The 15,232-nt window shown below is 33.3% G+C and overlaps 1 protein-coding gene and 1 long non-coding RNA gene across 2 annotated transcripts; one reads left to right on the top strand and one right to left on the bottom strand.

The window, feature by feature from the left end:
- The first annotated feature begins 1,879 nt into the window (after positions 1 to 1,879).
- On the top strand, positions 1,880 to 4,702 carry LOC109123643 (uncharacterized). Its single transcript, XR_002031414.2, has 2 exons — positions 1,880 to 2,295; positions 4,403 to 4,702. It is a non-coding gene; the product is annotated as an uncharacterized LOC109123643 (long non-coding RNA).
- Positions 4,703 to 8,643: 3,941 nt separating this feature from the next.
- LOC100266044 (uncharacterized) lies at positions 8,644 to 10,213 on the bottom strand. Its single transcript, XM_002264339.4, has 2 exons — positions 9,924 to 10,213; positions 8,644 to 9,557 (listed from the first exon to the last, which is right to left on the bottom strand). The coding sequence occupies exons 1-2, from the start codon at positions 10,165 to 10,167 to the stop codon at positions 8,788 to 8,790; spliced, it is 1,014 nt and encodes a 337-aa protein (XP_002264375.2). The 5' UTR covers positions 10,168 to 10,213; the 3' UTR covers positions 8,644 to 8,787.
- Positions 10,214 to 15,232: the final 5,019 nt, after the last annotated feature.

Below are 15,232 nucleotides of genomic sequence, written 5' to 3'. Positions count from 1 at the left end.
TGTTTTGACATTGGTTTCATTTTGATGTTGTAAACAAACCAGAGTAACTAATGGAAGAGATTCTAATGTTCTTCTATTAGGACTTTACTCAAGTGACATGAAATCTAAAGGTTGTGTGTTCTGATGAAATAATAGGAGCATGAGTAATAACCAATGGTGTAGTGATAGGTTAGAGGGTTTTTTGAGTAGCTTTGTTTTTTGTTTGAGATAGCATGGCTTATGGAAAAACAAATTCATCAAATATAACATTTTGAGCAGCATAAAGGCGTCCATTAGAGGCAAGACATTTGAAACTTTTATGATGATCAAAGTACCCTAAGAAGATACATGGAATAGTTTAATACTCAAGTTTATGCCTATAATAAGGTCTAGTGTGGGTATAACACCAACAATAAAAAACTCTCAAAGAGTGATAGTGAGGTTTTTGTTTAAATAAAACCTCAAAAGGTGAATGTTGATGTAGAAGTAAAGTAGGCATTTTGTTTATAAGGTATATTGTAGTAAGGAATGAATAATCCCAAAATTTTAGTGGAAGACTTGCTTGGGCTAGTAAGGTGAGTCCCATTTCCATTATATGCTTATGTTTGTGTTCAACAACCCAATTTTCCTCATATGTGTGGAGACATGAATTCTAAATTAGAATACCACAAGATTGAAAATGGAATAAAATCTTTGGACTCACCCCCATAATCTATTTGAAACAATTTAATTTAGTGCCCAAATTGTAGTTTAACCTATCGTTTAAACTTGGTAAAAGTAGAGAGTTTCAAATTTTGTCTTTAGTAGATAAATCCACTCACTACAAGAAAAAAAGGTCACTATTGACATATATTATCTTGACTTAAGATAATATATGTGAAGATTGTCTATTTAAATGAACAATGATGACATATACAACTTAGTTTAAACCAATAATGACATATATATAATAGTTATTGCATTTTTCCATGACTTATGATGATGCAACCTTGACAAATAATTTATAAGTCAATCTATAATTAATATGTTCATATGTCAAGGTACCGAAATGAAAGCAATAATGACATATATATATTATTTGCTAAATTTTCCATGGTTTAATGATATGCAATCTTGACTAAAAATTTATTAGTCAAAGTATAGTTAATCTTTTCTGCCTAAATAAAAGTAATAGTGACATTATGCATTTGCTAAATTTTTATATGGTTTATAATGATACAACCTTAATAGAAATTTATAAGTTAATAAATATTTAATAAATTAATATGTTAGGATTAGAATATTTGGTTGCATCACTTTAACATATAATTTGTAAGTGAAAGTAAGCCTATTTTATTTTAATTTATTAAGGTTGAGTTATTGAAAAAAAAAATCCTAATTTAAGGCAATTTTATCAAATTTTGGTAGTTTTTACAAGCATATTTATTATTATTTTGAATATAAATTTGTGATTAAAAAGGATAAGATAATGTTTCCATTTTAAAAATAATGTCAATATATTGAAAACTATACCTATAATCTTATTTTAATATTTTGGATAAGACACTAAGTTATTTCTCTATATTTCTAATTGTTGGAATTAAAATATATTGCCACTAACTTGTGTCAGGTCTCATAAGTATTAGGTAATTAAATTATTATTTATGTGTTTAATTAGACATTAAATCTACTAAGAATAACTTAATTAGTATTTAGACATTATAACTAACTGTAGACCCACAAAATCAATCCATAGACTCATTTCTTTTAAAATATTTTAAGCCCATTTTATTTAGTTTGGGTCCATTACATTTATGTTTTTGCCTGAGCCATAAAAAAACTCAATATATAAGTTTTTTCCCCCTCTATTCCATTTCCTTCCACTTAACAGTCACCCCATCTTCCCCATCTTCCCTTTTTCTTTTTTTTTTTTCTTTTTTTATTTTTTTCTTCTTTCTTCTCTTTTTTTTCATCCTCTCATCCTCATATTCATGGCAAACCCTACACCACGACATCCATCTCCCATGTTGTTACCATCCATGAGTCCCACACCCACCATGCCACCATCTTTCTATTCACCCATGGTTGTTGTTCCCATGTTCGCTACAACTCAAACATGCTTCTCGATGTTTTGCCACAGTCTCGACGCGGTTGTTGTTGTTTCGCCATAACCCCAACGCGATTCTTGATGTTCTGTCACCATCATAGCCACCATTGTTGCAGCCCATAGCCTTGGTACCTCCTGCACTACACATTGACTTTTGTTGGATCGCCATCAGCACCACCATCTCCGTGGTTGCCACTTCATTCTTCATCTTAGGGCTTCAAGAGACGTAGGTAAGTTTCCTTGGATCTCTATAGTACTTGTTGTGGTAGTTTTAATTTAATTTTTATATGGGCTTGGGTCTCATTTGCTTTATGATTGGGCTTCAAATTATTTGGTACATGGGCTTGATGTTATAATATTTAAGTACTTGGGCCTTGTGTTTCATTTGGTTGAGCCAAGTATCAAGCACACATAAGCAGGTTGGTTCTTTGAGAACCATTAAGTTTTGTTGAACCTTAGGATTGTTGAGGTCATGCTTCACCATTGATTGGGCTTCAAGCAAGAGATAAGTATGGATGAATTGGGATTTTATTAGTTCCGGGGGGAAGAAAAGGAACTGGGAAGCTAAGTGAGCTTCGCTTGAGAGGAGTTTCTCAGGTATGGCTGTTGTGGATTCTTTGTTCTTCTTCATTATCATGTGATTCTTCCTCTCTTCTTGCTATTTTTTGTGGATTGCTTGGTTGGGTGTGAATATCAGGTTGTACGTTTGGATTTCTGATCTGTTCATGGGTTTGTTGTTGTTGATTTACCTTTGTTTAGTTGGTTTTGGTTTGGAAGTAATCTGAATATGCTTTAGCTTTACATTGTGCCTCGGGGGGTCAATATTTCTATTCTTTTTTTTTTTTTTTTTTAAATATGGTCTTGGTCTTTTTCCTCACCATTTATATGCACATGGATAACTCATGAAATTGTGCGTGGTTTGGAGGACTTGTTTGTTTGTTGGTTTGTTTCTGTTAACACATGGATACCCTTAATTCTCTTGTTGTTTCCTGGGGGTTTGTTTAGATTGATTTGGGGTATAATGAGTTGCATTTGTTGTAAGCCTTCTACCATTGAGGATAGTAAGGAGAGCTCAAAGAGGAGCACAAGTTTGGTTCTGGTGCTGCTTTAAAATAGGCTTATGACTGTCAGGCTTATAGCCCCTTTGATATTCGTAGTTCACAATGTGAATAGGGAAACTTAAAATCACTCCTATGCAGAAATCTTGCAACGTTCAGTTCTACTTCAGAATGTATTTACTGTTGTCTTTGAGTTTGTGGGTTGCATTCTTGAGAGGTGCCTATAGTTGCGTGATCTTTGTGCAAGCTTCCTATTGCGTAGTGTGCTTGTGTTTTTTGGAGTGCTTAGCCGATCATCCAAATATTGTAGCTGGGAATGAAGTGGAGGAGAAATAAGTTGCTGCTAGAACATTCTTTTGGAACCATCGTATTTCGTTCTTGAACAAGCTCCTGTCAAGTGGGTTCATGTCCAATAATGAGGATCAGGATGAAGTTTGTTTCTTTAATATGACAGCTGAACTTTCTAGGATCTGGTCTTCTGTCTTAGAATTCCCTTCTGTGGATGATTATAATTGGGAGCAAGGAGTGGTCCTAATGGGCTTGACTGAAAACACTGTTGGTAGTTGTTTACTGCCTCTGGTAAATAATAACATTAATGATTGTGGCTGGTAGATCAAATGCCTGAGAATATATTGCTAAGTCTGATCTTTGGATGGCATCCTCCCCAGTGCCTGCTTTGAACCCTGTATCATTCAGTGTAGACCAAACAAGCCTTGTGAATTCACCAACTACCAAGTTATGCCGTTTTAGGACAAAAGGCCTCCTGTGATGATGATGATCTTCTATATGAAGACTTTAGTATGACTCCCATAACAATAATTCAGTTTCTTCAAGAGTTGAGCATTCTCGTATTAGTCCCCAGAAGGCACCTTCCTAGTTTGATTAGTATGGAACCTTAAAAAATGGGCAGATTTTATTGTTGGTAAGTCTTCTGATAATTTGCACACACGGAATTCAATGGATTGACTAAATGGTGCTTTTGGTACTAGTCATGTCGTTAATGTCCAACATAGTTCTTCCCTCCATTTCAATGGCAAGCGATCATGAGGCTTCATCTCAGAGGATATGTGAGTTTGAATATCCACCATGTTTTACATTGAATCTAAAATCACAAAGTCAATTCAATTACAATTGATGATATTAAAGGTCAATAATTGTATTCATTTATCTTTGTGATATTGAAGGTTAGTATATTTATTGTCCTATGAAAAAAAAAAATCTTTTAATTTTTTTGTATTTGTTACTTACTTTTCTATTAATTCTGTGTTTATTCTACTAGGTATCTAAGAAATACATCAAGAAGAAGACAATGATCGATGCAGAAACGAAGAGCACCTCTTATGAAGATAATGTTGTACTTTTCAATTTAAGTTTGTATATTATTTTAATTGAATGTTTTTAGCTAGGTTTTGTTTGTATATAGAAAATAGAGAGTAACTTGAAAAAGATTTATGGAATTGTGTTCTTAATATTTAATGTATATGTAATATTTTTTTTCCTTAAATAGTAATGTATTTAAATTATTTTAAGGACTTGATTGTAATTATCATAATTAAAAATATACCAAATTTAATTTCAAGATAGGTTTCATATGGTATATAACATGTTCATTTTCCATTAAAAACTAAAAATTATAATAAAATAATATTAAAATTTTCATAAGTTATATTGACATATGTCTCATGCCCAATATTGACATGTGCAATGGCAACTATGGCATATGTGATACCAAACATTGACATATATAAAGCAATTATGACATATATAAAATCTAACATTGACATATATATTTAGAAATCTTGACATAAGTGGGATTAATCATGACATATATGACGTCTGACCTTGACACTTGTTGGAGTAACCTTAACAGAAGAGTAAGTTAACCTTGACATAAGATCAAGAAATCTTGTCATATGTTAAATTCAACATTGACAGAAGTAAACAAAACATTGATAGATATCATACTATTAAGATTTCATCATTAGTAGAAATAGAGAAATCTTGACATATGGATATGTCAAGGTATCTTTAGACTTTTCTTGACACTGGCATAGATAACATTTATGAATAGTAACCTATCTTGACAGATATACCTTATCTTAACGGTGAAAAATTGTCAACAAGGGCCTTTTTCCTTTTAGTGATTTATAATGACTAAAACTATATATCCACAAAGCTTATGTAATAGCTATAGCATGTGGATGAGTGATAACGAGTAGGACCCCAAATGTTAGCATGAACCAATTCTAAAGGTATTGCAGATGTAGTTGTTGATGGGTTGAAAGGAAACATGTGGCTTTTGCCTAGTTAACAAGTTGTACAAACAATTTGTTCTTTATTCTTAGGGAAGAGGATATCACAACTATCAAGGACACTCTTTACAACTTGTAGGGAAGGGTACCCCAATTGTTTATGCCACAAGTTAGTTGTGGAAGGAGATTGAAAAATACTTACTAGAGCCTATATAGTAGGTGTTGAATTATTCTGGTGGTTACTTAGAGTGTGGACATCATTACTTACAAATTTAGGTACAATGATATCTTTATTCTTTGTAGATGAAATTACTTCATAGAATCTTGAATTGAATTCTTAAGGCTTCTGAGGCTTGATATTGAAATATGTTTAGACCTTCACCATTACCTATGTATATCTTTTCTATATCATTAAATTAAGACTTGATGGTCAGGTTATTTAGATTTGGTGTGAAGCAATTTGTTGTTCTAAAGTCTAAAACCAGTGTGGATCTACCATAGTTTTAGGTGTTGCTAACATTACAATCATCTGATTATGACTTGGGTTTTGAAAGCTTTGATCAAATTGATAGTAGCACTGGATATCAGTATGCCCTATCTTGTTGTAGAGTTGGCACTATGGCTTAGTGTTACCATGGAATTTTCTACATCCTCTTCCCTTTTTTCTTTAAGATTGTGATTGTAAATTTTGTTGACAGCCTATAAAATCATTACTAGCTTTGTTATCATTACTAGATTGATTGTTATGGTAAACTCTCCTTCCTTGAGATGGATTCATCATATAATTTAACATTAACATTCATAAAAGTGGTATCACTCAAAATGTTGTGTTATTCTAATATGCTTTCATGAGCTAATAGCAACATAGAAATGTCTTTCATATGACAAATCTCATATCGTAAGGTTATAAAAATAATAAATCAATCATATTCCAAGCCTAATCCAGTAAAAACATATAAAACTTGATCTTTTTCAAAGATAACATATCTTGTAGAAGCTAATGCATTAGTGATACTTTTCATTTTGAGAAAGTATTCTATTATTGTGGATCCTCTCTTCCTTGTTGTTTGTAGCTACATTTTGTATTGCATAATATAAGCTTTAGATTGTGAAACAAATAGCTTCTTAAGATTTTTCCATTATGGAGGATAGAAGCCAACAAAGCAAGGGTTGATCATCTTGTTGTTTCCATACAAGATTTGCGTCATTGATTTTACCACATTCTTTGTCACTGTCGTTGAGAAATTTTAGAAGAGTTGAGTTCTTTTTTAGGATGAAGTGTTGCAGTCCATGTCCTTTTATAACAAATAAGATTTGTTTGCAGGAAGTTGTTTTCATTTAGCTTCACTGCAAGTGGATGGCTAAAAGTTTCGAAGAATTGGACTCCATATGTAGAATTAAGGTTACACAAGGAAAAAGAAAAAGGGAATTCAAACATTTTTTTTTTCAGGATCTAAAATGACAAAGAAAGGAAACTATAAAGAGAGATGGAAATGAAATCAACTAAAGCTTTGTTTCTTCTTCTCTTGGTTCATGTTTATATACAATTGTTTATATATCTAATAGAACAAACAAACTCAACTATTTTATAACTAAACTCTTATTAACTAACTACGAACACACTAAAGCAACTTAATCCGTTGTTAATATTATTAAAATTCACATCAAAATTGGGATTTGACGATTGAATAGAACTTTGAGTAAGCTCAAGTGGTCCATCCTAAATTAGGGAGATTAATTTAGATGGAGCTAGAATTCAAAAACATTAAAAATTTGGATTGCTGCTTTGATATTTTTAGTAGTTTCCATAGAATTTTTTTGTTGCTAGAATTCCAAATCACCTCAAATCTCTTACGAAGACCTTATAAAATTAACAATATATCAAAATTTTGGTGAGGGGCAAATTGAATATTTTAGAGAAAATTGAATAAATAATACAAAATAACAGTCAAAGGTCCCAGTCTTAGGGTGTGTATATATTAGAGATAATTGGTTAAAACATTTCAAATACTTTTGAAATTGGAAAAATGACCTCCCTTATTTATTCTTTAAAAAAAAATGACCCAATTTGGACATCAATGCTTTTCTTTATTTTCTCAAAAATGATATTTTCTTCTCATTCCTGAGTCATTTCTCTCCCATTTCTGATACTTGGTTCTCTCCATGATTTCTTCCTTTTTCAAGTGAATTTTGCAGTGAAGCTCAAACCCATAACAAAGATCAACGGATAAAGATCAACTGCATCTCTTTCATTTTTCTTTCATCTTCAAAATCCTTCATCTATTTCTTTATTTTTGTTAGGGTTTTTGTAGTTTTTTTTGTTAGGGATTTTTGTTGTTGCTTTTAGCTGTGGTTTTTTTTTCCATTATTATTATTATTATAGCAATTTTGTTTAAACTTTAATAATGCTTTTTGTTAGGATTTTTTACAATTATTTTTAGTTGAGGTTTTCTGTTCGGGTTTTTCATAGATGCTTTCTATTGGGATTTTGGTTGAGGTTTTTAGGGTGGGATTTTGGTTGGAGTTTTTTTTTTAATTTTTTTTGTGGGATTTTGGTTGGGGTGTTTTATGATTATTTTTTTATTAGGGTTTTTTTGTAGTTTTTTTGTTTGGTTTTTTTTGTAGTTTCATTTACACTTTTAAGTTGTGTGGATGAGATCATAGAGTCCTATGATCTAACATTTAGGTCCAAATAAACATTCTAATTAAAAACTTAATCTCAATCAAGTTTTATTGTATTATTATTATTATTATATAGATAAAACGAAAAGTTAACCCTTGTTAAGTTCCCTTGTAGAAGAAATGAAAATTTCATCCCAATTAAATCATTTGTAAATGAAACTTAACCATAATATAGTTCATGTTACCATTATGATTGAGAACTTAACCCTGGTTAAGTTTTTTTTATAAATCGAACTTAATTCTAGTGCAATTCAAGTGAACATCCTTAATAAAAAATTTACATTTGTTATGCTTGTAATAAATAAAATTTAATCTAGATAAATATCTCAAATAGAACAAGACTGAGTTATTTGAGATATAAAATAGTTAAAGAGAGAAAAAAAATGAATTGAAGAGATAAATGTGTTATAAAGTGAAATTAATAAAATAAGTGAGAAGATGATGTTTTTGGAGGCAAACAAAATAAAGAGGGTTGAAATTGAAAAAAAAAGAAATATATATATATATATATATATATATGGATAGAGGAATATATACCCAGTTAATTTTGCTTGTTATAAGAGCATTGAGTACGACACACAAAACAAAGATAAGTGAAACATTTATTATATATATATATATATAGCCTGGAGCAAGAGTTACAAGTGCTTACCCTAATAGCACAGAGCTTAAAGCTATGCCATTAAGGTTTCTTTGATCAGTTATTTTGAATTCCTTAGTTGCTAGTGATCTATTTCTTGCAAACTACGCCAGTCCCTTTTAGCCCACTGCTGCAATGCAAGCTTGGATACTCTCCAGTCCTGTTTTCTGGCAAGGCATGGTTCCCAAACTGAGATGCTGGGCAGTCAGTGGCAAAGATATTTGAAGATGAAAACTTATGAAGACCGCCTAATACTGGCATTGGCACCCCCATCTTTGCCTTGCTTACATAGTTCCTCCTATATGTCTGCCCTAGCACTCCATCCACTGCATCTGTAAGCTTATAGAACTTGAACCCAATTTCCAAGTGGGCAAAGCAATCCTCATCAGTTATATTGTAGCTATGTACTCTAGACTCCTCGGCTGTGATTGGAACGACCACTGCACTAACCCTGAAGTTTTGTTCGACTTCAACGACAACCCTGTTGGTGTCACCAGTGCGCGTTATGGAGACAAGTGGTGCAATTGGGGTCTGCCACTTGGATCCTTCCTTGTTGGGGAGGTCGATTGGTATGTCATCGAAGGATAGAGCAAGGCGGTCCACATTGTCATCCCATGTTGACGTTGTTTTAGCAGCAACAAGAAGTTTGTGGCAGCCAAACATTATTCCAATGGACTGTACCCAGGTGAAGTCTCTTTTGAGATTAGGGTTTCTCTTGCCAATAAAGTGAGCATTGATATGGAGATTGGTATCTGAAACTATGCAAAAGTCTTGATCTTTTCGGCCATGGAAATAGAAAGTAATGCCATCTCCACCTACAAACCTAGGGTCCTCACAAATTGCCCCAGGAAGATTGCAACCTGCGAATGTACAAAATAAATATATCGTGAACGTAGAAAAGAGACAGCAATAAAGGCACATTCCTAATTATTTCTGGGCAATAAATTTCAAGCTATGCGCATTGCGGGGTTACAACAAGTGCATGGAAATTGAGTTTCATGTCGGTTGTCTTTTAACATTGTAGAGATTATAATAAGACATTTCATTGCATAGTTAGTATTTTTTGAGGTAGAGAATAAATATTTCAAGTGCTTTAAAGGCAAAAAAGAATGTAAATATAACTGAATATAGAGCTTCTACTCCACAATATAGAGTTACTGAGTCGCATAAAGAGCTGTTAAGTTACATATATATACATCTCAAATGGGGCAGGGAAGATGACTTACTGCAAACAGGTTTGCAGATGATACAGTCAACCAAACAACTTGTGGGGCACTGGATGGGGCAGAAGTGCCAAATCAGGTAGCACGGACTATACTTGACCGACCGGCATCTCACCTTGTGTGGGATGATGGGAAAGCCTACTGTCATAGAGGCCGATAGCCACAGGAAGATGAGGAAGAGGGCGCACATGCCCCACAACTTCATCTTGGTGGACACTGCTGGAACCACAGCCATACTGGTAAGCATATATTAAGATTACAAACCCTGTCCTGTAACTAATGCTAGCTATATGTGAATGTCATGTCCCTTTTATAGGCCAAGTTAGAATGTAACTTCTTTGATCGATATTAGAAGTCATCTCAGAACATGGTAGAAATGCAATGCCATCCTGAAATCAGGTTTCTGTTTTGCTAACTTTAACGAGGGGACTTGTGATATAGTAAGAAAAGAAGGTGCATTTTGTGACCGTCCCTTGGTGAATCTTATGATTTTTATTCACCAGAGGTGCCTTCAACCCTGTAGGTTATAGAGTATTAAAAACTAATGGGATTTATAACGTCCTTTTTGTGTGTTAACTGGCAAGGTCATGTAATTTTTAAAGCCTTTACAGACTTTATGTTTTTAACTGGCCAGAGATCATGTAGTTTATGAGGTCTATCTAAAGCAAGCCTGGACATTAAGCCCCCACCCATGATAACCGGAACTGCTGGAATCTGCCTAAAAAGTATCAGCTCCAAACTCGCCAGCATATTAGTAACTTCCCTTGCTACTAAAATTAAAGTAAAAGAAAATATAGACTATCGAGGAAGAGTTCCTCATGAGCCGGTATTGTTGAAATCTCATCATTAGTAAAGCTAAAAATTTATACTTAGGATTCAATTTCCATCCCTATAAGCAGATGAGTTTTGCAATTAAATACGAGGCATGATGTGTTTGGATTATAATTTGGAGAATGGTATCTGTGCAATCTCTATTCTATGGTATAGTTCTTTGTTTTTCTGTTGTTAATGAATGGTTGAGGGAGCTTAATCTAAAATGACTAACTCAATTTGAGCCTTCACTGAATTTATTTTTGAATCTTGACTTGGCTTATGTTTTTAGTTGTGTTCATCTTTTGGGTGATTTGAGCCTTGATGTGATTTGGGCCTCAGCTTAACTTTATTTTGACTTGCAAAATATCAGCTAGGGGTTTAAGCAACTTGATCTTAAATTGAAGAGGTTTTTTTTTCTGTAAATTTGGATCTTGGAACTTGAAATTTAAAGATTTGACAACACAAAGATACTTTGAAAATTTTGAAGATTCTTTGAAGAGAGGCTAAAGTTTCTTTAAAGATATGAAAAAACTTTTGATATCCCTTGAAAAGCTAACCTCCAATTCTAAATTAATTATACATATATATTTCACCTTTTTTTGTTGGTCCATAATTAACTTAATTTGAGAGTATAATGAACTGTAAACAAATATCCCATTGAAAGGTTGTTCAAGAACACAAGTTGAATGTAGGGAGTAAATAAATTTTTAAACTAGACATTTTTTTTTTCAATAGAGTTCATAAATACAACTTAATTGATATTAGAATCTCATTTTGTTTGAAACATTGACTAAGAATTTTGTATATATTTCAAAAGCTACCTACATAGCAAGAAATATTAATCAAATTATAATGTAGTTCAAAGATTTTTTTTTCTTTTTTTGAATTATTTTATAGTCTTGTAAGCACACATCTTAACCTTTGTCTCAGTTGTCATTTTAGGCTAAAGGACATTTTTTTTTCTTTTGTGTCATGCACAATTTAGGCTTGTGCTTGTCTTGATTTTGAACTAAGGGCAATGAACACATGTTCTTGGGACAAAGTTTAATCAAGGGCCAAAAATGACTTTTTCTCACCCAAACTTGTACGTGAAGAACTTTCTTAAGTGTTTTTTAGGAAAAAAAAAAGAAAAAAGAAAAGAAATTCATTTGAATTTGTCTTGATCTTCAAATTTGAAGTTGAAGGAATGACATTTTTTCTTCATATTATGTTTGACATTCTTCTACAAACTTGCTTAAAATGCCAAAAACCAAATCTTGATTTTGATCCAATGTGGTAGACACGTGTTTTTGGAATAGACTTTAACCAAGATTCAATTATCATATTAGGTAAAGGCTTTAAAAGTATGACATGATATAACAAAATTTTGAGTTTTATTAATAAAGTTACATTTCACTTTTATCTATCCTAATTTCATATGTTATGCCTTGTAAGCATTCTGACTTTCATCTCTTGCATTGTATATGACTTGCGTGCATTAGACATTGCATAGAAAATCCAAGCCATGGGTTCTTTGCAAGTAGATAACTTGTTCATAGTCGGTTCATGGTCTTAAGTAACCCATTAGAGGTTGTAATGAACTACCTCCTAATTAAAAGGATGATTGGTCTTGGCTATTGGGATGAGTTTCCATTGTGAGTGCACTAGTGTGTATGGTTACACATTAAATAGGACTTATGGTGAGTCATGAATTAAGACTATCAAGTAGTTATGCTTCACCAAGCTACTACATTATGTTGCTTTTTAATTTTGAAAGAATATTGAGTTTGTGCTAAAGTTGGCAGTGGCTTTGGCTTACGGGTAAGATCGTAAGTTGATCATATATATTCCTTGTAAATTGGGTTACTATTGATGGAAGTTGATAGAAATAGGTATTCAGAATAGAGACATCATGATATCTCATCGGTTTGAGACAAAGTGTCCCCTTGGGTGATCCTAAGGAGGTATGTTCATGTAAACTATGACCATATTAGTTTTTTAAATGGAACTTGACATAAGCTCTTAAAGAGCTAATAAGATATGTCTATTGAACAAACAATGTGAGGATCTATAACTCAAGGATAGTCGAGGTAATTTTAAAAAATTGATAATTTTCACCTTGTTAGACTACAGATACCAAATCATGAGAAGATTAAACGCAATGGATAGTAGGTCACGTACAGTACCCAAGCACATGGTGTCTCATTATTATTTATGTAGGCTACTAGTGTGCCCTTGATTCCTTATAGAAGGATGTTGAATCAACTTCAAAATGGGATTATGAGGGAGCTAGTACTATCTTATGGATCCCAATAGTCCCCACTCGAGCTCATATACCTTGATGACACAATCTATAAGGGTTGGATTGACTCTAGATTCACTTTTGTTCATAAAGGTGTTTTGGTTTACACATGATTGCATAGGGGTAAGCAAACAAGGTCTTTAAATTGGGCTAATTGATTAATCAGTAAGCCCTATTGAGTTAATTAATCAAATAGGACTCATTTTAGCCTAGATTAAGTAATTTAAGCTTTTAGTCGACTCAAATTGCTTAAGCCTAATGGGGAATCCTACAGATACCCCCTTAGGGGTTAGGGCTTTCAAAGAGTTATCTTCCACCTCCAAAGGGAAAGAGAGACCCATAACCTCTACCATCTCTTTCTCTTCACTAGAAATGTGCCAAGGTCAAGGGAAAGCTATCGGGTGAAATATTGTAGGTTTACAAGACTTCTTACAATTGCGTATATACTCTTCATTGAAAGGAATCAATTTGGGAACGTCTAAATCGAAGGTAACATTTTCTATTGCACATTCTAATCTTGTTTAGTTTTAAAAATTAAATTTTTATTTATTTATTTATTTTTGGTTGTGTATAGAATTTAAAAAGCCCTAAGAAGATTTGCATGTACCTAACTTAGTCTTGGTATAGGGAACAAAGAGATTCAAGGTTCCTTATAACTGGATATCAAAGCCTTTAGGTTAGAAAAAGAATGTTTGAGCCTTTCTAGGTTGTGCTAATAGTGGTTTTGCAAGGTGATTTATTTATCCCATGGCCCAAGGATAAATAATGTGCATTCTATATTATGATCTACTTATAATATGATTGTCATAATTATGATTGTTTATTGTTGGGTTGTAATATTCTTTGGGTTGTTGTTTTACTTATCCTAGATATGATGTAAGCCTCATTAGAGGCATCAAATTTTTGTTCTTTTGTAAAAATCTTTTTTTTTTTTTTTTTTTTTTGTGTTCTTAGATTTGTAAACTCTAATTTTTTGGAGTATAGGATTTTATTGTAAAAATTCATTTTTTTACCATTCTTTATAAACCATGGAGAGTATGGAAGCAATTTGGATAGTCATGAGGCGATCGTGCATGGTACCCTACTAGAAAAAATAGATCTTAAGAGAAAAATGGTCTTCAGAAGTGCTAAGAATAGTTCTCGCATTTTGGGTTTTTGCAAGAGCACTTGAGTGACTAGATTATTGCTCGAGCACCTCAATCGATTGAGCAATGCCTTTAAGCACTAGAAGATGCATCCAATGGCTTAACTAATTTAGCAATGCATCCAGTGGCTTAACTAATTTAGCGATGCATCCAACATGCTAGAATGTGCATTTAGCAGTTCTACCATTTCCAACGCTCTAAAAGTTGCATCCAACACCTTTTCAAAAAAATTTAGGTGCTCAAGCGCTCATGACGATTGTTTGGCAATAAGGGAAGTGCTTAAGGTTTTTATTTATTTATCAACCCTATTTTTGTTGCACGATTTATTTGGTGTGATTGGATTGAGGAAATCCAAATATATAGGTTACCAAATTAGCAATAAGATCCCTATGGCCATGGGATTCTCTTTCATTTACTTCTTTTTATGCATATGTTTAATATATCACATGTGTTAGAAAATAGTTGAAAATTTTTAAAAATATTTTGAAATGCTTTTCAAAATTGGTAATTTTGGTTTTTCTTAAAGAAATAAATTCATAAGATTTCCTTTATTTATTTATTCAATAAAATTGGTTGTTGCTATATTGAATTTCATTGTCCTTTTGGAACTTTCCTATTGATATGGATTAGGTGGTTTTCAACATGGTTTTAAAAATCAGACCGGACCAGCTGGTCCGACCGTCGATTGGTCATGATTCCGATCCGGTCATTTGGACTGGAAATAGGTTGAACTAGGATCGGACCGGTTGAATCGACGATCCGACCGGTTCCCTCCGAACCGGATGGTTCAATTAATTTGTTGTTTTTTTTTTTGCAGCATCAAAACGACGTCGTTTTGGAGGATATAAAGGCACCTATCGAACCCTCCCTCAGTCCAAGCAGCAGTTGTCGCCCCCATTGCATTGCAACACCCACACTGAGACAACTCCCACCAGCAGCCTAGAAGCCTTGCAAAACCTCCCTTCACCGGCCGTTACAACGCCGCCTCTTCCCCTCCGCCCCGTTGCAAGCCCCCCTACTGCTGTAAATCCCCCACCCCTCCGACTGTAAACCCCCCTCCCTGCACTATAAAG

The sequence above is a fragment of the Vitis vinifera genome, chromosome 13 (genome assembly GCF_030704535.1).
Source record: "Vitis vinifera cultivar Pinot Noir 40024 chromosome 13, ASM3070453v1".
In the NCBI taxonomy this organism is placed as follows: domain Eukaryota; kingdom Viridiplantae; phylum Streptophyta; class Magnoliopsida; order Vitales; family Vitaceae; genus Vitis; species Vitis vinifera.
Note: the sequence above shows the minus strand (reverse complement) of the source record. Positions and strands in the feature narration are given on the sequence as shown.